This window comes from Neomonachus schauinslandi, chromosome 5, assembly GCF_002201575.2.
Source record: "Neomonachus schauinslandi chromosome 5, ASM220157v2, whole genome shotgun sequence".
Lineage (NCBI taxonomy): Eukaryota > Metazoa > Chordata > Mammalia > Carnivora > Phocidae > Neomonachus > Neomonachus schauinslandi.
In genome coordinates this window covers 172,756,652-172,780,351 of record NC_058407.1, presented here as the reverse complement: position 1 = coordinate 172,780,351, position 23,700 = coordinate 172,756,652, and the positions used below count along the sequence as shown (strand labels likewise).

General features: G+C 49.3%; 2 protein-coding genes across 4 annotated transcripts in view; one reads left to right on the top strand and one right to left on the bottom strand.

Moving 5' to 3' along the window:
• Positions 1 to 795, bottom strand: part of MMD2 (monocyte to macrophage differentiation associated 2) — a 39,165-nt gene extending 38,370 nt beyond the window's left edge. Inside the window, exon 1 of the mRNA XM_021680060.1 lies at positions 749 to 795. Within this exon, the coding sequence (XP_021535735.1) occupies positions 749 to 795 (47 nt within the window). The remainder of the gene's footprint in view (positions 1 to 748) is intronic.
• A 16,505-nt stretch (positions 796 to 17,300) lies between these two features.
• Positions 17,301 to 23,700, top strand: part of WIPI2 (WD repeat domain, phosphoinositide interacting 2) — a 36,802-nt gene continuing 30,402 nt past the window's right edge. For all 3 annotated transcript variants that reach the window (XM_021680252.2, XM_021680251.2, XM_021680253.1), the window contains exon 1: positions 17,301 to 17,541. In XM_021680252.2, the coding sequence (XP_021535927.1) occupies positions 17,468 to 17,541 (74 nt within the window). In that variant the 5' untranslated portion in view covers positions 17,301 to 17,467. The remainder of the gene's footprint in view (positions 17,542 to 23,700) is intronic.

Here is a 23,700-nt window from a genome sequence, read left to right as displayed (position 1 = left end):
CGTGGGAGTATCTGCCATCACCATCTTAGAAGAAACGGAGGCTCAGGGGTGACCACAAACCTCACACTGTGAAAAAACCAAGATGTACAAGCAGCTCTTCCTGGGTCCTAAACCTCAGTTTCCCCACCTAAAAAGAGCACTTAACTCATTCCTCCAGCTTGCCATGGGGGTGGTGAAGGCTGGGGGGGGGGGGTGGGGGGGGGAAAGGATTGGGGGGGTGACAGGAGCAGTGAGGGGAAGGCAAGGGCAGTGCAGGGGGTAGTGGGGGATAGTGGGGGAACACCGCTGGTGCGTGCTAACAACCTTTTATCGTTAACGCCGGATAAAAACTGAGCGATTACACTTTGCTCCGGGAGCCATGCAAAGTGCTTCACGGAGTCCGCAGGGATGGGGACGGTCATTATCCCCGTTTTGCAGACCTGGAAATTGAGGTTCCGGGAGGTGAAGCGACTCGCCTCAGGGCTCGCCGCCAGGAGAGGAGGCGCTGGGAACCCGCGCTACTCCCGGGTCCGGGGGCGCAAAGCTGGGCGCGGAGACTCTCACAAAGACCACGGAGTCTCCTTTCTGGTTTCTTCCGGCCGAGGTTAGGGTCCATTTATCAACTCGAATTCTCTGGGCGACGGGGGAGCGAGCCCGGCAGCGCAGAGCCGGGAGAGAGCCTTGAGAGCCTTGGCCGCCGCTCCCCGCGCGCCCCCTTCCGGCGCGCGCCCCCTCCCCTCCCCTCCTCCCCGCGCGCCCCCACCCTCACCTCGCATACTTCGTCTTCTGGAAGTCCAGGAGCCGGGGAGCGAACATCGCGGCGGTTCCATCAGCACCCAGCCCGGGGCTCCGACAACCGGCGCTAGGAGGGAGCGCGGGAGGGAGGGAGGGAGGCGCTGGGCGCGGGAGCAGCAGGTAGGCGGGCGCGGGGCGGGGGCCGGCCGGGGGGGGCGCGCGGAGCCCGAGCTGGAGCCGAGCCGAGCCGGAGCCCGAGATGCCGACGCCAAATCCCGAGCAGATGGGGGCGGGGGCGGGGCGGGGGGGCTCCGGGCCAATCGCCTTAGTCCCCGCGGCCTCGGCCCGCTCCCCGTGCCCGGCAGACCCCTCCTGCCCTCACCCGGGGGAGGAGGAGCGATAGGGAGGGCTGGGGGCTGCCGCTTGGAGCCCCTTCCCGCTCTCTGTCCCGGTGCGCACTCCGCCAGTAGTTTCCAGAGCGAGGTGACGGCCTGCTAGACGGAGCCCCGCTGTCCCCGCCGCCGGCGCTGGGCTGGAAAGGGAGCGGACCCACTTCTGGCGCGCCAGCCACTCAGGCCCCTGGCGTGGCCGGCCCGGGCAGTATACTTGTAGCTAGCGCTTCCCCCAAGGCCGGCGCCTCTTGCCACCCGAGCGCCTGCGAGGCGCGACGGCCCCAGGGGACCCGCCCGGGGATGGCCGCAGTCTCTGGGGAACTAATCCACTCCCAGAGGCCGTGACTCTGGGGACCCTCACGACCCGCAGACAGGGCCATGCGCATTTTATTGTCGGATGGCAACGTACCCAGGATCTGCCCACCCCGCTCTGATCTTCTACAAAATCCAGCTCTATCCTTTAGGAGACCTTGGCCCGGGTTATAGGCTATGGGAAACCACTTACGGGAGCGGATGACACCTTTGGGGACTGCGGGAGGCAGAACAGCCTTCAACATGAAAGGACAGGTGCCCAAATTGAAAGACACCTCCTCCCCACCACACACTTCTCTCCCTTCCCTTTGGTTCCCAAACCCCAGCTCCCTGCTATTTTAAATAACAAGGCTTTATTTGAGTTCCTACTACACATTCAGAAAATAATCCCACCCAGAGCAAAAGCGACCCCACGGAATTCACTTCTGTGCTCCCAAATGCTGGGCACAGGATGGGCACAGACAGATAGCTGGTGTTGGTGGGGACAAGAAGGGTTGCAGGTACACCCATTTGCAGGCTGAGGGGGGAGGGAGGACTGGAGGTAGGGACCAGAAAGGGGGTCTAGGGATGTTTATGAGGTCAAATCCACCAGGCCCTGCTGATGGATTAGAAGTGAAGGGTGACCCCTGGGCTTCTGGCTGGCCCTGCTGGGTGGGTAGTGATGACATTTGGGGGTGTGGAGGGAGGGGGAGGAGACCAGGGGAGGAGCAGCAGGGAGGTGAGGGAAGATGTGAGCTGGGTTTTGGCCAGGTGAGCTTGAGGTCAAGGTTGGCATGAGTGGAAGGCCGAGGGATAGAATGTGGTGGGCCAGAGGGTCCGGCAAGGCAGCCAGCCCACCCTGTGAGGAGGCAGAGCTGGAAGGTTCCTTGGAGCTGCAGGTTTTGAACTGCTCGTCTGGACCTCCCAGAGCTGCGACCTCCAGCATGAAAGCCACCAGCCTCCTGCATCTGTTTATTTCTATGTTAAATAAAATGAAATGCAATTTGAAATGCAGCTCTTGGGTCACACAAGCCACATTCAAGTACTCACCAGCTACATGTGACTAATGGCTGCCATGTCGGACCATTTCCAACACTACAGGAAGTCCTATGGGGCAGCGTGGCTCTAGAAGATCAGGGAGTCAACCAGTGGGTGGTGAGCAGCCGTTGGAAATGAAACAGAAAAGACATCCGTCCAGAGTACACGGGGCCAGGAGAGAGTAAGTCATGTTCAGGAAACTTTTGTTTCAGTTGTCCGTATACATTTTGGGTGAGGCTCATGGCTATAATGACCAGAGCCTCCTGTCCCCTCGATGGAGAAGGGAAAGAGGCTGAGAGGGACCAGGGGACCCTCCGAAGGTCACACAGCCAGAGGAGCTGTCCTGGAGCCCAGCTGCCCAGGCCCCGAGCTCTGGGCCTGCATTTCATGGCTTCTTCCCTGACCTTGACCTCCATCACCACTGTTGTGACCCCCTCCCCAGGCCTTATTGTCAGCCCCACTGGGACACACCTGTCCCCAGGTGCCAGCCATACCTCCTCCTCCACCCTCAACTTCAATTCCCAAAAAGGTCCCTGCTGGCTTTATAAAAGTGAAAGACCCCAGAGGCCTGACCTCCCCGTGACTCCCTCCTCCCAGGGAGTCCAGGGCAGGCCTGGGGCATCCATCGTTGTTGAGCACAGCTGCCCAGAGGCTGAGGGAAGCCACAGATGTGGAACCAGAATTCCCCAGGCTGCTGGCCCGCTGGCCTCCTCCCGGCCCCAGCCTGCTGTCGACCTTCCCCAGGTCTTGGCAGTGGGCTCAGCGGGGCCCTAGAGGAGACCCCTGAAGGGAAACACAAACCTAGAAATGGATTTTCTTTTTTTCCAAGAGCAAAAAAAGTTGGATAAGAAATAAGTTACTATTTTTACTGCTGGGATCCAGTTGTTATGGCAACTGAGGGCCTGACTCCTGTGTGGGAGTCAGGGTTAGACTGTGCGTGAAGGAGACGGGGTGGGCGCCAGGGGTGGGGGCAGCCACTGGAAAAGCCTTAGGCTCCTGACCCTGGGGCCTTCCCGGATCTGCCCACTCCCGGCTCTGTCCCCCCTGCCCCCCCCATGGCAGAAGTCCATCGGTGCCCACTTCACCGTGGCCAACAGTCCCTTTGGTGCAAGCCCACCTCCTGCTCGCTGTGCGGGCTCGGGCTGCCCCAGCCTTGTCGCCGAGCCTGTCCATCACCTCTCCTGGCAGGGGGTCATCATGCCCTGTCTCCAGATGCAACCCACAGCCCCTGCCACAGTGACCGCTCACGGTCACCTAAGCGATCAACCCCTCAACCGCTCCTGGCCAAAAGTCATCTTCCCTAGGGCTCTGCTGTTCTTTCTCTGAAGAGAGAGAAGGGCCCAGAAGGCCGCCCATACCACCCCCTGGACCAGGCTGGCCGTGGCTGGGAGCTCTGAAGGTGGCCTTCCCAGGATCCAAGGCTGCCCTCCACCACCAGATAGCTTTGTGCCCTGAACACAGGTGCTTCCCACTCAAGGCTCAGTTTCCCCACTTGTAAAGCACCCACCTTGCAGGATTACTGAAGGAACAAAGGCAGCCTGGGCCCAACGTTATCATTGAAAATGTGCTTCCCCCATCTGTAGCTACATGGTAGGAGGTGCTGTTCCTAATTTGTGGACGAGGAGCCTTGCTCAGGGAGGCTAGGTCCCAAAACAAGCCACACAGACCTACATCTGTCTGTCCCTGAAGTGTCTTGCACTATTGAATGTGCACTGATTAAGCACTTACTGTCTTCCTGGTTCTTTGGAGGGCAAATTGGCAAGCAGGGAGGGAGAGAAAGTCCCCCCCCCCCAACCACCCATGCTTTTCACCCCTTTCCCAGAGCCCTGGCTACATCACAGTCTCCTCTCACAAGGCCACCCTCTGCCATCTGTCCCCAGGACCCAATGCCCCCTTCTGACCTGACCTGATTTTCCTTCTCCCCCCGGGTAATTTCCAACATGGGCATCTACTATGTGCTTAGCAGTGTCTGGTAACAAAGTCCCGATTGTCTCAGCCTCTCCAGGCCACAAACCCTCCCTACCAGAGTAACTTTCTGAAACACAAGTCTGATTAAGTCCCTCTCCCTAAAATCCTTCAGTGGCTCCCCTTGCCTTCAGGATAGAGTCAGTATAAAACAGCCTCGCCCACGCCCCACACCCAGTAAATGAATCCAAACAAACTCCCCAAATGTGTATGGCTTTCTCATGCTCTGGGACTACACAGATGCTGTTACCTCTGCCTGGAAGGCCTTTTCTCCTCAGTTTGCCTGGCCGGTCTCTTGTTATTCTTCCAGACCCAGTTCAAAGATCTCCTTTGCAAGAGCTTTTAGGGAAATGGCTTCTCCTTCTCTTTGTGCCACCTTCGAACCAGCCCCAGGGCCCCACAGTATGTATCATCCTGTCAATGCCCATCAGCCAAAGACTGCGGGGAGGTTTATCAACTGGTTGTGAGAAGTCGGAGGGCCCACCATGGGGAACCGTAGTGGTCTCCTCCAGAAAGGGTTAGGAAGGACTCATGGCAGAATTCATACTTGCCTTAGATGCTTGGGGAAGTTCAAGGAAGTGGGGCTGTACTTTTTATTGGATACTATTAGGAAGCAGGACCAATTCTTGATGAGATAGCCTAATAAGTCTTCTCTAGAAAGGGGAAAGAGCAGGGGGAGGGTGGGGCTATGACTGACAAATCCGTGACGGTCATTTGTATTAGCCAGGAGAGTAGGGCTATTTGGTATTCTTGTGCTTTGCACAGGGACCTTAATTAGACGAGCTTTTGAGCTGGTTTTGGTCTCTGTCTCCCTGCACCAGGGTCACAGAGTGGCGTTGTCTGACTTGGGTGGATGGTTCATGTCGGGCAGTCCTCTGCTGTAAGATCAGCTTCCTGCCCAGCTTCTCCTAACCTGTGGGAACCACCACCATGGGCAGGGCCAGGTTCAAGGTAAACACCCACCCTGGGTAGGTAGACAATGAGTGGACAATAGGCAGCTGTCCCACGTAACTTTTCTGGCCTTGGCTTTGCCACCAGCCAGCCACATCTTCCTGGTGTGCAAAATGGGAAGAAGGATAATCACAGAGCCAGACAGGTGTTTCGCATGCATCAATCTCTTTTTCTGTCTCTCAACAGCTGCCCCAAGTCTGTGCTGCAGTGGAGGGGCGCTGTGGGAACATTGCTTCACTGACTTTGACCCAGGGGTGCTCACCTTTCAGCGTTTCTTGGGAAGCTTGCAACAATCCTGATGCCTGGGCCCCCCTCTCAGAGACCCTGGCTCAGGTGAGTACTTGTATGGTTCTACAGGTAACCTGGGTGATCCTGAAGTCCAGCCGGGTCCAGAGTGTAAGTCTGTCCCTGGTCTCCCTACCCCCTGAGGGGAGGCTCCCCATCCCAGATCTCACTGTCCACGCTCTCCTCCAAACACCACCCAACAGACCGCTATCTACATGACTGAGAGTGGAGTACACTCTACAGACAGGCAGGAAACATTTTTAAATCCTCCATCAGCCCCTTGCACCACTAGGGATATGACAGCAAACACATGGATAGCTCAGATATCCACATTGAAACTATCCTCAGGCACACAGCTACAAACTTGCCAATGTTACTCCTTTCAAGGTTCTCTCCAGGTTCTTGATGCTCTCCGTCACCCCCTATACCTTCAAATAGGACCTGATGCCGGGAACAAAGGCAAAGGAAAAAAAAATTAAATTTCCTTCCAACTTACAGCCCATTGACAGGCAGAGTGACCTTCCTCTAGAAACTGCCTCCATGTTAATACTTTGCTAAGGGCAAAAGACAATCTTAGCTTAACATTAGCCTGACCTCCAGGATCCTGTAATTCTCCTTTAACATATAAAAATTCCTTTGGAAATTTCCTTTATCTCTATCTCCTTCCCCAAGATTTTTGTTAGCAATCATCCTCCAAGCATGTGGCCCACTGATATACATCTGAAGGGTCTCATGGCTAGGGTTTTATTAGACAGTAATAAATACCTTTTTCCTAGCAACAGCTAGCCCCTCAAGGTCTTGGAAACCTTGCTTCCAAATTCCTTAGAGACTTACACTGTCCCTAACCCCCTGTCAACTTGAAATTATATAATAGGCCACTCCTCATGACCCCAGTACAGCTCTTCCTGCCCACAGGTCCTGTCCCCATGCTTTAATAAAACCACCTTTTTGCACCAAAGATGTCTCAAGAATTCTTTCTTGGGGCACCTGGGTGGCGCAGTCGGTTAAGCATCTGCCTTCGGCTCAGGTCATGATCCCAGGGTCCTGGGATCGAGCCCCACATCGGGCTCCCGGCTCTGGGGGAAGCCTGCTTCTCCCTCCCCCACTCCCCCTGCTTGTGTTCCCTCTCTCGCTGTGTCTATTAAATAAATAAATAAAATATTTTTTTAAAAAAGAATTCTTCCTTGACCATTCGCTCCCAAACTGCAATATTTCCTACATCAGTATCTATACCTATATTTTATCTATAATCTACTATACATGTGTGTATGTGTGTATATACATGTATGCATGTATATACACGCTTATAGCTTATACATACTTGTATATCTCAGATTTTATAACATATATTCCAGATTTTATTTGATATATGTTGTTAAATAACAAATGTTCACTCTAGTAAAGATATAATTGGTTTCACTAATCAATTCATGAATCGGGCAGCTTCCCTTCCAGCAGGCTGAGGGAAACTCCACTGGGCTGCAGGAAAGGAAAGGCTTTTAAAAACAGGGAGAAAATGGAAAAGGGACATAATTAGCAAAGAATGCATTATTTTAGACAAGTTTGCCCTCCTAAGGGGAACGGAAAGTGTCTAGCCATAAACTTCCTAGTGCTGACCAGGAAATTCCAGGTTAATGGGTTCAAGGGTACTTTCGGCGGGCGGGGATAGAGGGAGAAAACTGCAGTTAGGTTAGGTATTAAGTCCTGGTTTCCTGATGTGAGGCTCTTAACATAAATGACTCCATTTGGGGCCTGTGGCTGTCTTTCTTTCTTTCTTTTTTTTAATATTTTATTTATTTATTTGAGAGAGTCAAGCAGGGAGAGCAGCAGAGAGAGAAAGAGGGAGAAGCAGGCTCCCTGCTCAGCAGGGAGCCCAACGTGGGGCTCAATCCTAGGACCCTGAGATCATGACCTGAGCCGAAGGCAGACGCTTAACCGACTGAACCACCCAGGCACCCTTCTTTTTAACCATGTCTGTCTAACTGCCAGAGGGTTTGTCTGATCAGGATCCTCTGTCCCCTGTCATCGCTCAGAGCTGGGACTCTGACTGTCCGTTCTTTGTTCAGTCTACTGTGTGCCGGGCCCTGAGCCTCATGGAGCAGGATTTGTCCTGGTCACTGCTCAGCTGGGGAAGCCACGGCGGCCGGGGGGCAGCCTTTCCTCTTTTCTGGCTTTGCAGTCCCTGAGCCAGCTTCAGGTCTTTGCAAGAAGAAAAAAGAGCAGCTCCCAGGAACCAACTTGTTCCAGCTAGGGTTCCTGGGAAGCAGGCTCTAAGAGGAGATTAAGGCAAGGAGATTGATCAGGGGATTATTCTTGGGGTGGACAGCAGGGGCAAGGGGGACCTCCCATCCACCAGTCACTGGGTGCAGCTGCAACAAAGGGGCACAGGGTGGGCACGGCAATCCCCCAAGGGGCCTGACAGCTTGGAGGGTACCTCCTCATTCCTGGCAAGCGCCTCCTCTGACCAGGGACCTCCCTGTTCTGAACTGTCCCAGCCTCCCACCTCCTCCAAATGAATGCCCTTTTCCCATCTGCTCCACTCCTGCCTTAGCCAGGAATCCAAATCCTGAGCTTCCAAACCAGCAGAGATGAGAGCAGGAAGTGAACTGGGGAAGGAGGGGTGTGGGGGCCAGATCTTGGGTCATCTGCCCTCTGTCTTCCAGACACCTCATCTCAGCACTGCATCCCCAGGAGTTACCATCCAAATCCTGGAGGAGGAAAGCCTCCAAGTTACCTCTGCATTTGCAAAGTACCCAAGGGCACCATTCAAAGGACATTAGACCTGGAGACACGTCCATACAGGCTGAAGCCAAATTCAAATCCAGGCCCTCCATTGACTTGGGACCTCAGATTTAAAACAAAAACAACCAGGCAGGTAATATCAGTAATGATAACCTGAATTGTCATGAGAAGAATGAATACCAAACATTTTGCTAGAGGACGAGGTGACATCCCCCCAGGTGAGATTATTGGCTTCCGGCTTTTTATTTAAAAATTGTCCTGGGGCCGCAAGGGGAAAATATCATTTTCAAAATATTCACAAAAACTGGTGTGATGTGGTAAGTAGGTTTTAAAACTTTGCTTTGGTGTTATATGTACAAGAAACAAAACTTAATCGAATGTTAAAAAGAAAACTACAGGACCAAAATGGCGTCACTTTGGTTAAGGCCCTAAGTCAGTCAATCAAGACTTAGTACCTAATCCAACTGCAGTTTCAACCCCCCAGAAGCATAACCTTTAACAGGTCAACAAACAAGTTCCCCAGTCAGCTCTAGGAAATTTATGAATAGAACCCAACCATCCCCCTTAGAAGGGGGACCTTGCCTAAAACAATGGGTTCTTTGTTAATAATGTCCTCTATCTTTTTTAAAAGATTTTATTTATTTATTTGAGAGAGAGAGCACAAGCAGGGGGAGTGGGAGAGGGAGAAGCAGGCTTCCCGCGGAGCAGGGAGCCCGATGCGGGGCTCGATCCCAGGACCCTGGGATCATGACCTGAGCCGAAGGGAGAAGGTTTAATGACCGAGCCACCCAGGTGCCCCTGTATAGCAATTTTATAAAAAGGCCGTATCTTTGTACCTGCCATGGGTGTATATGCAGAAGAGGTAAAGATCAAGTATGTGGTGCTCGTAGGCCCAGTTGCTGCTATAATTAACAATTATAAGCTTCAACTAACATTAGTCACAGAAATGTTCAGTGTTTGAATTTCCAGGAGTAGAACACCTGCTCTGACCTTCAGCCCTTCTCTTACCAGGGTCTTTCTGACATGCCCCCGCCCTCGTCCACCCCTATCCAGTCTGCCCCACTCGCCCACCTCCTGATTACTAGACACCCCGGATGCCAGGTCCCCCAAGGGGATTCAAAGGCCAGGATCCAGCCTTGGAAGATCCCCTGGGGTCCGCTGTCCAGGCCTTGCTGACCTCTTGTGGCCAGAAGCAGAATTATCACATTATCACACATTAAAAATGACAAAACTGGGAGTTGGCTCAAACTGGGGGTGTCTGGCGGTGAGCATGGGCCTGCTTACCCACCGTCCCGCCCCGGGAGTATAAATTAGAGTAACCTTCTCAGCAATATGTGTCAATACCTAAAATGCACGGATCTTTGTCCCACTGACCCCAGCGCTGGAAATCACAGATGATATCTTCTTGCCAAAATGTATTTCTTCTAGTTCTAAGTCAAAGAGATAAGAGGAACATTCTCAATTATCCTTGTGTTGAGTGAAACCACAGGAAAGTAATCAGCCAAATCCAGAATGTGGGGTCGACTGCAGGACAACTGAGTGGGGAGACTCTCTTGATAAAAAAGAGACTTCCAGTCTCGTCGGCCAATATCATGTAGTGCCTGTAGTTTGGATCCTGGTGCAGAGGAACCGGTGGTAAAAAGACGTATAAGCAACAATCAGGGGAAACGGAGTCCTGACTGTGGAGTAGATATAAAGGGATGATTGTTCATTGGGTGAGGTGGGACAAAGGCATTGCTGCCATGTTAAAAAAAAGGGCGGGGCGGGGGGTCCTGACATGTATCCTGAAGTAGATGCAAGTGAAATGAAGTGGTATCTGGGATTTCCTTCTCAAATATTCCTAAAAGATGTCAAGGAATATAACTGAAACCAGAATAGCAAAATTTAGGCCGTTGTTGAAGCTGGTGTAAGGAAATTCATTGTGCTTTTCTCTCTGTTTTTAATATGTGTGAAACCATCCATAGTGGTGTTTTGTTTTGTTTTGTTTTCCTTTTTAAGTGCTAAAAGGGGAAGAGAAAAGACAGCTGGGTGGGGATGGTCAGGGATGTCATCAGCCTTGGTCCCCAGGGGTTCTGTTCAGGCCGAGACCTAAAGATGGGAGGCTGGAGTAGGGGGCAGATTATAGGCCAAGGGAACGTCTTCGAGGTGGGGAAGAGAGATAGGAAGAAGCAGGACGGGGCTGGGAGTGGGGGTAGAGGGAAGGGGGTCCCCAGTGAGATGGAAGAGGTGAGCAGAGTTTTCTCAGAACGGTGCTTGTAGACTGCGGTGAGGAAATGGGATTTTATTGGGAACTGGGATGGAGAGGGTGTCCATGATCCCATTGCCTTCTAGGATTCCTCTGAGCAGTGCTCCCAATGGGTTGAAAGGGGTTGAGGCTGGAAGCGTGGAAACCCAGAAGGAAGCCTTTTCTCATGGCAAGATCAGAGTTGATGGTGGCTCGAACATGGACGGGGATGGCTAGGGGGAGTGGTTGCTTCCTAACTATATTTGGGAGGTAGAATCTACACTGTTTATTGAGGATGTGGGGAGACTGAACATACAGATGTATGGTGGCCAGTCCACACATGAGGACCAAACTCTGACTTAAACCGCCTGTGGCAACCCGTCCGGGATGTCAGACCGCCTCCCGAGCCACCATCGGCCCCCAAATGCCAGACTTGATCCATAACTGACAGCTTCCTTCATTTCTGTCCCCACTTCCAACTTAGGACCAAGCAGAGAAGACCAAATATGCTCCCCTAACGTCACATAGCGAGCCACCTCCAAATTCTCCAGGGCGACGGCCTCCAGCTGGGCCACAGGAGCCTTCCCTCCATCACTGCCAAGTTCTCCCATCTTCCTGTGATGGTAAGAGAGAAGGTGTGACGTTGCCTGAAACAGTGAAAAAGCGGGGACACTCTAGATACCCATCAACTGAGCAAGGCTGTTTTAAATATGGGAGAACAGCCATACAGTGGAATCCCGTGCAACAGGTAGAAAAGAATGTGCTCAATCCCAAGGGCCTGGAAATGTCCCCGGGGTAAGCTGTTAAGTGAAAATGCAAGGTGTGGAGGTGGGACATTCATGATGTCGGAGGAAAGGATTCGCAAGCCCTCTCCCTGGCAAAGCAGCAATTCAGCGAGTGACACTATCCAAAAACAATCAGCAGAAAATCTGGTCCCCCCCCCCCCCCCCCCCCCCCCCCCCCGCAGCTCAGGTGAAGCGGCCCAGGGTCCTGCCCAGAGGGAGGATCCAGGATGAGGAGCTCAGCGGCTGCACCAGGGAGGACCGACTTCATGCAGAACCCAGAGTTGAAAACTCCAAGCCTGAAGGGAAATCTGGCAGATTCCCACAGCCCTCCTGGGATCCTGGACAGCTCTGGGAGCCAGGAAGAATGTACCGACTCCGGAGCCTTCAGAGTAGCTGTAAACGGGGTAAACGTGAAGGCATTCCTTCACGCTGCATCAAAACAGGTGGAAACTTCATTGGCACAAGGAGCTTACGCAAACTTCACACCTGCATTTACTGAACAGTTAGCTTCTGCTACTCGGTGGTCGCTCCTAGCAAGCCGGGGTTTCAAATGACATCCCAGTCAACCCTGGCCATCTGGAAGACGGTGCGCTGGCCCAGGGCTACACCCTCTCAGAGGAGACCATGGAAAGAACGCTGAGCTGCGAGTTTCTGGCTGAACATAAGGCAGAAACAAGTAAACTCTCTGAAGTGGATTAGCAGCTTCTATGCCACACACACAACAGTAACAGGCAAAAATCTAACTGGCCGAGGGGCGTATGCACGACCTTTAACCCATCAGTGGCTTAGCCGAACCCGGGGACGAACCAGGTTAAGAGGCAAAAAGAAGAGAAAAAAAAAAACCTGAGCGGGGATATCAGAGATTGTGGGACTGCTGGATTCGGGGTTGGGACTGAGTTCTCAGAATCAGTCCGACCAAGTCACTAAACAAATAAGCAAACTACAAACGTGATCCTCCTATAGATGCAGAAATGCTTTTGACGAAATCCAACCACATTTCAAGATAAAACTCAACTAACTAGGAATAGAAAGGGAACTTCATCCACATGATGAACTGACAAACTCTTGGATCAAATAAAGACACGCTTCAAAATGGAGCTTTTCTGCAAAAACTGGACCAAGCAGGTCAAACGGTGACCATTCTCTGGGGATGGGGCTTTTGGGGAGCTCCAAGCCCTTTCCGCCGCCTCCAGTGACTGCTAGGCTGCTTGTTGTTTTTTTTAAGATTTTGTTTATTTATTTGACAGAGAGACACAGCAAGAGAGGGAACACAAGCAGGGGGAGTGGGAGACGGAGAAGCAGGCTTCCCACCGAGCAGGGAGCCCGATGCGGGGCTCGATCCCAGGACCCTGGGATCATGACCTGAGCCGAAGGCAGACGCCTAACGACTGAGCCACCCAGGCGCCACCAAGGCTGCTTTTTTTATGCCTGTCACCGTCGCAAGGCTGCTGACTTTCAAGGCTACCAGGGAGCTTGGAGGGAGAGGTGGAATTAGGGAAAACTAAAAATGCCACGGATCTCACTGCTTTTACAGAGATTCGGCTGTTTTGCTTGTATAAATGCTTCTTAGAATGTTGCAATCCTTTACTTCATCTCCAGAGTTCCGAAGAAGTGGATTTGGATCATTTTTGCCAGTGTTCTCTTTGCTTTCACGGAGGGATGGCTCCATTCGTGCATCCAATCTCCATAGCACTCCCAAGAGAATTATTCTAGCCCTTGTTATTGTTGACGAAACGGATACTCAGAGAGATTGTGTGACTTACTTAAGGAGACACACCTCAAGAGAACCTGAACCCGGATTTGAACCTCAGAATGTCTGTCCGATTTCAGTGGTGTGCTTGCCCTGATCTCCCTCTCACTGCCTCACCTCCTGCAAGGTGCCCTCCATCACCCTTTCACTCAGTCCTCGGTTCCCTCCTCTCTGCCAGCTCTTCAACCCACGGGTTTATTTAGAAACTCGCCTGTGGGAGGATTGTTCATCTCTGAATGTGGCACACAGGAAGAATACTTGAGGAATGTTTTAAGCACCAACAGGTGATGGTTCTGCTCTACGGTTGAAAGGAGGAAGGGAAGCTCTTCTTCATGGGATTGGCATCAGGCTAGTTAGCTGGAGGGCTCCTGAAGTGATGATAGAAGGTCTCAAGCACCTTTCCTGCTCTACCTGTCATCAGGAATGTCAACTCATGCCGTCCCCAGGTGAGCTGGGACATGAGTTTGTGTTTCTGAGTCACACACAGGTCAAGCTCTCAGCTTTGGACATTACCATTTTTAAAAGTGTTATCCTGGTGTTCACATAGATGGTGGAATGGCCTCCTGAAGGTTTAGCCGTGGCCACACCCTGTGAGGTTGAGATGTCATTCTACAATATTCAGGACATGCCATCAACTGGGAGTAGAGGTGGTAGTGTTTCCTTGCAGATTACAACTAATAATCCACAGAAAAGTTTTTTGTTTCCATCCACACAGCCCTGAGTTCACTGGATTTTGAGATTCTAGTAGCAAAAGGACCCCTATTACTCCAGGGAACAGAGTCATGGTTCTGGTAAATTGGAAACAGAGTCTAACCCCTGCCATTTGGAGATCTTCATTGGCTGAACCAATGGAGAGAGAGAAGAAGTTATTGTCCTGGATGAAATAATAGATTCTGATGAATGAGGGGAAATTGGGTGGCTTTTCAAAATGAAGTGAAGGACTGTGTCTAGAACCCAGGGGATTTATTCAGACACCTCTTTACGGCCCACAGGAAACTGCCAACTGATAAAGACGGAACCACTAAAGACATTGCTCCTGGGCTACACCTTGACTTCACTGATTGGAGATGGACTCTATGGGCATCCACATATGTATATTTATACATTTACATATGTATATGCCCAACCACTAAAATCAGGACACAGGACAGTTCCCACACTCCAGCTGGCTCCCTCCTGACCCCCTCCCAACCAATCCCCCACCAGAGGAAACCACGACTCTGCCTATTTTTCACTTTATGTAGATGGACTCATACAGTATTATGTTCTTTTGTATCTTTTCACTCAATATTGTATTCATTCATGTGTGTATGGCCTTTTAACTGCTCTGTAGTATTCTTTTGTATGAATGTACCAAAATTTGCTTATTAATTCTGTTGTAGATGAACATTTGGGTTATTTCCAGTTTTGGATTATTAAGAAAAAGCAGGTAGGAGTGTTCCTATACCTGTCTTTTGGAGGGAAATATGCACTAATTACTATTAAGGATATGCCTAGAAGTGAAATGGCTGAATCATAGGGAATATGTATGTTTAACTTGAGTAAAGCCTGTCAAAAGTTTTCCAAAGTGATTCTAGCAATTTATTTTTTTAAAGGTTTTATATTTAAGTCATTTGTATTCTCTATGCCCAATGTGGGGCTCAAACTCAGAACCCTGAGATCCAGAGTCGCACGCCCTACCGACTGAGCCAGTCAGGCGCCCTGATTCTAAGAATTTAGACTTGTACTCACAGTGTATGAGAGTTCAAGTTGCCCCACAGTCACCATCTACAATTTGGGTTGCCAGTTATCTTAATTTTAGCCAATAGGGGATGTCAAAAGTTCAGAATAAAAAACGAAAATCAACAAATCACTGAAGTAATAATTAGAAAAAGTTTATTGTATACACATCAAAGAGACCGTTTGCAAACGAGGAGCACTCAAACCAGAACAGGGAGGGAGGCTCAGAGGTATATCTTTATGCAGCAGCTTCTATAGTGACTATTTACTCTTTACAATGATTGGTTATGATATTAGAATTTTCTTAAATGCACGGGAATTGGTTAGCAGTTACCTCCTATCAATTTGGGGAAACTACTTTGTTTCACTTATGATTTTCAGAGGCACCAGCAAGAAGTGACCCAGGTCGATTTAGCCTTGCTTGTCTTGCAAAATAAGCTAAATTCAGCTTTGCTTGTCTGACTAAACTGGTTTTGTCTACTCAGGGTATTTTCAAGTCTGGTCTCTGTTTTTTTTTTTTTTTTTTAAGATTTTATTTATTTATTTGCGAGAGAGAGAGAGAGAGAGAGAGAGAGAATGAGCAGGGGGAGGGGCAAAGGGAGAAGCAGACTCCCCACTAAGCAGGGAGCCCAATGCAGAACTTGACCCCAGGACCCTGAGATCATGACCTGAGTCAAAGGCAGACGCTTAACCAACCGAGCCACCCAGGTGTCCTAGTCCAGTTTCTGTTTCTATTTGATTTTAACAGGAAGATGCTTGTGGTATCTTATTTGCTTTTAATTTGCATTTCTTTGATGAATATTAATGATGATCACCTTCTCAGGTGCTCATTAGCCATTTTGCTATTTTGTGAAGTGCCTGTGCTCAAGTATTTTGCCCAGTAAAAAAATGAGTTGGTATTTTCCTTACTGATTTGTAGAAATTCTTTTAACATTCTGGAAAGACGTCCTTTGTCAAAATATGCATTGCAAATACATGTATTGCAAGTATATGTACCCCATTCTGAGGCTTGCCTTCTCAACGTCTCTTGATGGTCTCTTGATGAGCAGTTGTCCTTAATTTTGATGAAGATTAATGTTTTATGTTGTGGTTAGTACTTTTTTTCCCTTAAGATTTTATTTATTTATTTGAGAGAGAGAGAGAGAGCAAGAGCACAAGAAGGGGGAGCAGCAGAGGGAAAAGGAAAAGCAGGCTCCCTGATGCGGGGCTCAGTCCCAGGACCCTAGGACCATGACCTGGGCTGAAGGCAGACACCTAACCAACTGAGCCACTCAGACACCCCTGGTTAGTACTTTTTAAAGTACTTGTTTAGAATACTTACTTTATTTACCCCGAAGTCATGAAGGCATTCTCTCATGTTTTCTTCTAGAAGGCTTATTGTTTTACCATTCACATTTATGTCTACAATCCATCTCAAACTAGTTTGTGAGTTTGGTGTGAGGAGAGCCATGAGAAAAGACCCTTCTTTCCTCAACGATTTTCAATGCACTTTTGACTCTGTGGCTAGAATTAACTTCCCTACCCACAAATTTGATTGTGCCATTCTCCTGGCTAAGTATTTTCAATGGCAGCCCATTGTTCTTGGGATAATGTTCAGTCTCTTGCTTAATGTAGCTTAACAACATCCAGCTTGATTTAGCCACCTCCGATTTCACAAGTCAAATCTGTCTCGTGTTCATCGTCCCACTCAGAGCTCAGACACACTGAGCAGAGCATTCCCAGGACACGCTCTCATCTGTGGACCTTTGCAATACAGAATGCTTCCATCTCCTTGGGGTGGTTACCTACCGTTCAAATTTCAGATCTCCCCTCCTCCAGGAAGCCTTCTCTGACTGCACAGTCCCTGTCCCTTAAGTTTAGGTTGAGTGACCTCATTATATGCTCTCTTGTACCCCGACTTGTATTTGTGTTTAAGTATCTCCCCCACTGTAACTTCTCTAAGGGAAAGGAGGCCTATTTAGTTCACATGGAAGGTACTTCCTAAATATTATTGAATGTATGAATAAATGTAAGGTGGACTCCTCCGCGTGGGCCTTGGGGAAAGAAAGGGGTTTCAGTTCTCAGATCCAACACTCGGCTAATACGTTAGTATTTCTGAGCCTCAGTTTTTAAATCTGTAAAATGGGAATGCGATATTCTCTAAGTAGGGATGCTGTACATAAATATTTAGCGCAACGACTGGCAGGCACACGGCGGGCCCTTTTAATATTGATAAAATGATGGAGGGTACCGAGCGCCTACTCTTCCATGCGCATGCGCCGCCCTCGGTCCGTCAGCAAGCCCTGCCCGGCGCGCCCCCGCGCGTCCCCACGCGTGCGCGTGTTCGACCAGAACCCCAGGTCCGGGCCAGAGGTGAAGGGGCGGGACCTCCGCAATACGCTTGCGCCGTGGGGAGGCCGTGCCCCGAGGAGGCGGGACCGCGCAAGCGCGCAGGGTGCCCCGGCTCCGGAGCATAAACAAGAGCGGGCACGGGATGAGGCGGCGGTTGATCCCCGGGCAGCCAGCTGCGGCCAGCGAGGCGGCGAGCGGGGCCCGGCGCCGACCCTGAGCGCACCCGACACGCCCCCCCGCGCGCGAGCCCCCGGCCGGGCCCGCCCGCCGCGCGCCCATCATGAACCTGGCGAGTCAGAGCGGCGAGGCCGGCGCCGGCCAGCTGCTCTTCGCCAACTTCAACCAGGACAACACGTAAGGCCGGGCGGGGATCGGGGGTCCGGGTCCGGGGGCCGAGGGCCAAGGCCCGGGGCCGGGGCGGGCGGGAGCCCGAGGCCGGGGCCGGGGCCGGGCCCGAGGTCGGGCCTGGACGTTCGGGTGGAGGCCGGGGCGGGCGGGGGCGCCCTCGGGGGGCGGGCCCGGAGCGTGGAGGGAGGGGCGCTCTCCTCGCGGACCCTCCGGGCGCTGCGCTGGAGCTGCGATCTCTGAGCCGGGAAAGTGAGGGAGGTAGGGAGGCGTTTCACCCACTCGCCGAAAGGTTGCTTTACCTTTTGGGGCCTCCCTTCTCACGAAGTTGGGGCAGAACTTTGTGCCTTGACCTGTTGTCTCAGCCGCTTCCGGAGCGGCGAGAGTGCGTTTCCTCCTTGTATCCCACCTCCCCTTCTTCGTCAGCCCTCTTCCTCCACCCTTTCCCCTCTTCAGGCCCTTCTAGTCTCCTCCTCATCTTAGGGCCTCATTCCCTTCTTTCCTTTTCTTCTTGTCTCCCTGTTCTTTTTTTAGGTAGCTTTGATGTTCTGCCCGAGCAAGAAACAGATTTAGCCATAGTCCTGGCCTCTGATCTGGGGAGAAACTGAGCCAAGGGGGACCTGAGGAGTCTGGGGCCATCCTTAGGGGAAGAGAGGCCACTGATGCCGACCCGTGGATTTGGAACGCTGTTTGTCCAAACCCATGTGGGTTTGAAGCTGATTCTTCAGAGGCTGTCTGGGTGACCTGTGAGGATAGTTAATAGATGAAGTTTCTGGGGAAGGAAGGAAGGAGTTCTGGAACTGGAAGGGAGGAGAGCCATCTTGGGAAGTGAGTAAGAGGAAGTGATGTAAGTGAGGAGGAATGGGTCATTGGCTTCATAGTAAGTATTGTTGGTTGAGTTGTTACTGGCTGAATGGAATCAGCAAAGTAGAAGAAACTTTTTTTTTGTAATGAAAAGTTAATTGTGGAACAGCAAGCAGCAGGTGCTCAGCAGGGCCTCCCCAGAATCGTGAGGTTAGTGCAGATGGTCCGGCAGGGGGACCACACAGAGGGTGGGAAGGAAGCCCATCTCCTGCTCCAACAGCAGATGAGGAACCTGAAGTTCACAAAGGTCCAGAGCTGCACCTGGATATTCCAGGTGGCCAATAGTGGAGTGGGGACAGGACTGACTTCTCTTCCAGTGATCTTCCCACCCTGCCCCACTGTCTTTTCTACCTAAAAGGTAGGATTTTGAGGACAGCGAATTTAGAAATCGTACTGTAGCAGTCTTTAAAGATTAAAACTACCACATACATAAGCATACTGTGTGACCAAAAACCAGTACAACAGAAACATCTTGGACAACCTGTTGCACGTGGTTGTAATTGGGATAGACTATATTATATTCATCCAAGAAGCGAGTAGAGCACTTCAAACCATCTGTGATTTGGTTTTTAAGCCCTTAGTATTTTGAGATCGGTAAGAAATGATAGCTTTGTGGTTATTTTTATGTCTTGTATAAATTAGAGAATTTTCAAAACATTTTCTACCTTTTTTTTCCCAGTTTCTAACTACCCATTATTTATATTGAAATATGACAATGTGTTCTCTTTTGCTGTTATTTCAAATGGGCTACCAAATTCCATATATAATAGAATATATCAACCTGGCTTGAAATTAGACCTTTTCACACTTGGAAATCGTGCTTCCCCGCTCCTCAGTGGGTCCTGAAGTTCAAGAGATTTCTGTGTCATAATTTGGACTTGCCAGAGACCTTGATATAGTATGAACATAAATTGTTAAGAAAGAGTAAGTTAGGTTTATACTGGAAGTTTATCAATTAAAATGACTGTAATTTGTCTTAAATACATGAGCTCCTGAGGAAAGGCTGCACAATTTACCCCTTTGCCTCCCTTACCTGTCTCCAGAAACTCTTTATAGAGGAACACAGTTTTTCACAAGACAAAGGTTATTGGTCTGGGATCCACATTCACTGTCTTGAGTGAGAAAATCTGGAAGCCATTTCACTTAATAGAATATGTGTATGTTACACAGGAATGCTTAAAGAATATTCCTTGGCAGGCTGTATCTGTCCTGCCTTTTTGTCCTGGCAATGTGGCTTCAAATATTGTCCTCATTTTTCTAGGATTCTTTTCCTGAAAGCATGACTAAGTTTTGTTTTCTACCGTTTGTTTGATTTCTTTTCTTTTCTTTTCTTTTTTTAAGCAAGAGCAGTGAAAGAGGCACCAGGAACAGCTGATCTCAGTCACCTACTGAGTGGCTAGTTCCAATCCTAGTTTCTGAAAGTAACAGTTTGGAAGGTTTATTTTGGAGGAATTTTTGGCTTTTGAAATTGAAGTTAAACTAATAAGTGGTAGAGTATCGCTTAAATGAAAATGTCAAGGACTGAAGTCCTCCACTGGATGTCGCTCAGCTTGTGGGAAGCCTGTGATTTGGCAATGTCTGTTTTAAAATACATCTCCAAAAGGGGTAGACGAAAGAGAGGGACTTGATTTTCCAAGTCTTCCATTTGTAGCATTGATGTTGTTAGTGTCCAGAAAAGTTATGGAGACGCTTGTTTAACAGATTCTTCTAGGTTACAGATATTATTTTGGGAAGGTCACTTCTCTCCACTTTCTCCTCATCAGTAAATTGAGAGGCTTGATTGTGGATAGGTTTTAAGGATCCCTCAACCTTAAAGTTTTAGGTCATTCTGCCTGCTGGGTAGAGGGCGTGTTGGAGGAGGGCAGGACAGTCACCCAGGAGGATATTGTCCAACAGCAGTGGCCTGTGGAGAGCAGACTGGTCAGCCATCGGGACTTGGTGTGACCCGTGGGCCGGAGGTGTTGCGGGGAAGTTAAGGTTACTCCCAAATCTCTAGTTTGGGTTCAGAGTGAACAGTGATTGCATTATGGGGAAAAGATTAGAGAAGGATTTGGTTTGGGGGCAAAGGATAAAATCTTGCTTTGGCTCCTGTGGAGTTTTCAAGGCTGTAGGTGGAGACCCAGGGCTGAAATGCTGTGAGCCAAGGGAAGGGGCCTGCTGGGGCCTTGAGCTTACTGGCTAGAGCCCTGGGGTCTACCAGGTCTCGGCAGTTCCCATTGTTTCCTTTTTATGGGTGTGGACCGATGCCGCTTAACCCTCTAATCAAGTAAGAAGATAATGGAAAGGGAAAGCCTTTCGGGACTAATTATTGATAAGAAGGCAGAGAAAAGAAAAAGGAGTTAAGAAAAAGATCTGATTCACATTTGAGGGTTTTTTTGGTTGTTGTTTTAGTGAGAATCCCTGTCTTTTAGATACTGAACAGTCAAGTTTAATTCCGCGACAGGCTTGCAGTCAAAGACGGTGGGTCAGACCCAAATGTTTGTTTTAGCCCCTCCCAAAACCCTCCTGTCAACCAATAAAATACCAGAAGATACTGTAAAAGGTTGAAACCCATTGGATAGGGAGAATAAGGAAGGAGTCACTGGCAGCAACATTTTGGAAGCTAGCAAGGAGTACAGGAAAGTGGATCCCGAGTCTCTAGTGGAGAAAGCAGAGAGCCAGCCTAGTTTAAACTGCAGAATCCCCAGAAGGCTCAGGACTGGCAGTCGAATAAAGGGGGACGGGATGAAAATGAAGAGGATTGGCCCAAAGCATGTTCCAGAAGCACTCCCTCTCCCATCCTGGCCAAGGACTTGGACTTTGTCTCCAGGGTATATAACAGGGTCTCTGGATTTTGACAGCAGGCGCAGCGGAAGGCAGCGGTATAGTAGGGAAATAGGCTTGAGTAAATCTGTCCTTTATTATAGTGAGCTGGGTTTTCCCTTTGTCAATAAAAGATCTCACTGTGTTACCTTAAAAAAAACTACACAAACATTTATTGGGGAATAACATTATTTAATAAGGGAATCTCAAGCTTATCTGTTACTCTGCCTCTCCCATTAATATGTCTGCCATTGTATGGTTAGGCAAATCATGAGAAATTATTAAAAGCAGGATCAGTCCTCAAAGAGAGATGTATGAACCTCATTGCTGGTGTTACCACCCTTTAAAAACACCTACTTTTATTGATAAAGTATATATTCATATTATACCATAATACCTGTCAAAATAAATGAAATATTTTTGCTTACATTTCTTGCTGATTGAGGTTTTATAAACCGTGCAGTTAAAATTCTAGCTAAGGGGGCGCCTGGGTGGCTCAGTTGGTTGAGCGACTGCCTTCGGCTCAGGTCACGATCCTGGAATCCCGGGATCGAGCCCCGCATCGGGCTCCCTGCTCGGCGAGGAGCCTGCTTCTCCCTCTGACCCTCCCCCACTCATGTACTCTCTCTCTCTCTCTCTCTCATTCTCGCTCTCTCAAAATAAATAAATAATCTTTAAAAAAAAAAAAAAAAAAAAATTCTAGCTAAGTTGTTTAATACCCTAAACCAGTTTTGGTTTTGATGTTCTGTAAGAACATCAAAGTTCTGATGTTTGATCACCAAAGCCCAGTTTTGACAGATTCTCCTGTTAGGAGCACAGCATCAAAATCCAGGTTCTCATTAACTAGTTAAACTCATTAACTTTGCCCATGGAAGAAGCCCTCTCTTAAGTTTGTTTTATATATAAGGCCAATAAGTTTGGTAATTTGGTTCCTAAGTCAACAAGAAGTTTAGAATGGGAGAGGGGCTGTTAATGATGGGGGGAGGGTCACAAAGAAGTGACACCTGTCGGCAAAACAAAAGGTGGAAAATGTATTTAGAGGGCGCCTGGGTGGCTCAGTTGGTTAAGCGACTGCCTTCGGCTCAGGTCATGATCCTGGAGTCCCCGGATCGAGTCCCGCATCGGGCTCCCTGCTCGGTGGGGAGTCTGCTTCTCCCTCTGACCCTCCTCCTTCTCATGCTCTCTGTCTCTCATTCTCTCTCTCTCAAATAAATAAATAAAATCTTTAAAAAAAAAAAAGAAAAGAAAATGTATTTAGAAACTCAGCACTACAATCTGGCCATCTGAGGTCAGTACACAAAACCCTCAGCTCCTTGTTAGTGTCTGAGAGGGTCACTGTATTGTAATAGTAGGGTAAGTTTAATGATGGGAGTCCAGGAAAATGTTAAGAATTTCCCATCCCCTTGTGATAGAAACACAGGAAAGCATATAATACAAGAATGACTTTTTCATTTTCTAATCAGAAATGGCGGGGGGGGAAGGTATTGGTGCTTAAAATAGCAAATAGCAACCATTAGTTATCTGGAAAACATTTTCCCGAACACCAGCTTCCCAAAAGTTGTAGATTGCTGAGATTTTGTCTTATTTTTAGCTTTCCTGGATATTCTTCTATTTTTATTGGCTCCTTTATTGTTTTTCAAAATATTTACAGATAACAGTACCTAATTACTTCATTGACATAATTAATTCAGTATAGTGAAGTATTTTTGCCCCCAAAAATGGGCTGGTAGAAAGAGTTTTGTTTCTGTTTATACATCTAAGATGAACCAATTACAGCTTAAAAATTTAATAGTGCTTATAGCAGCTCCGTTCTTAGAATATATTTCTTCTGCATATGGGTGAAAGAGAGGTTGGAAAGCTCAAGTTTTTAATAGATGTAATGACCATTAGAGGGGCCCTAGTTTTTATCCTGGTGTGCAGATACTCCTGGTCTAGTCTTCTGGTTTGTCTTCTGCCTCCGCTTGTTTCCATGTCCTCCCAGACATTGAATCCACAACAGTCCCAGTAGCTGCTTCCTCGCATGTCCCACGCTTCCTGCTTTATTGGCTCATCTTCTGTTTCTCAAAGCTGTGCTTTCTTCTGTTTTTTCCTGTGGTCAGTCACGTTCCAGAGAGTAGTGATCGTCTGATGAGGAACACTTCATTCGTGTCCCACGGCCCCCATGCCGAGGGCCTGGAGAGCCCGCAAGGTCCCTTCAGGCCTCTTAGCAAACGCCACGGTGCTGAGTTGGGTGTGAGTGGCTTCACCTTTTCTTTGTAGGTCAGCTGTGTACAGATTCGAAGATAGCTTTTTGCTCCATTTTATTACCACCCCACTGCCCGGCCAGAGTGTAACATGGGTGATTGAGCTGCATGGCTGTGGCCTCGCGGAAAGGCAGAAGGGTGTCGTCATCCACTAGGCTGTAAATGTCTTTGTTTAAAGTTTGGAGTGCCGGCTAATTTAGCTTTTGGACTCTCACATAGATCAGATCACCTGAGAAACCCCACTTTGTTCTGAGGGGGT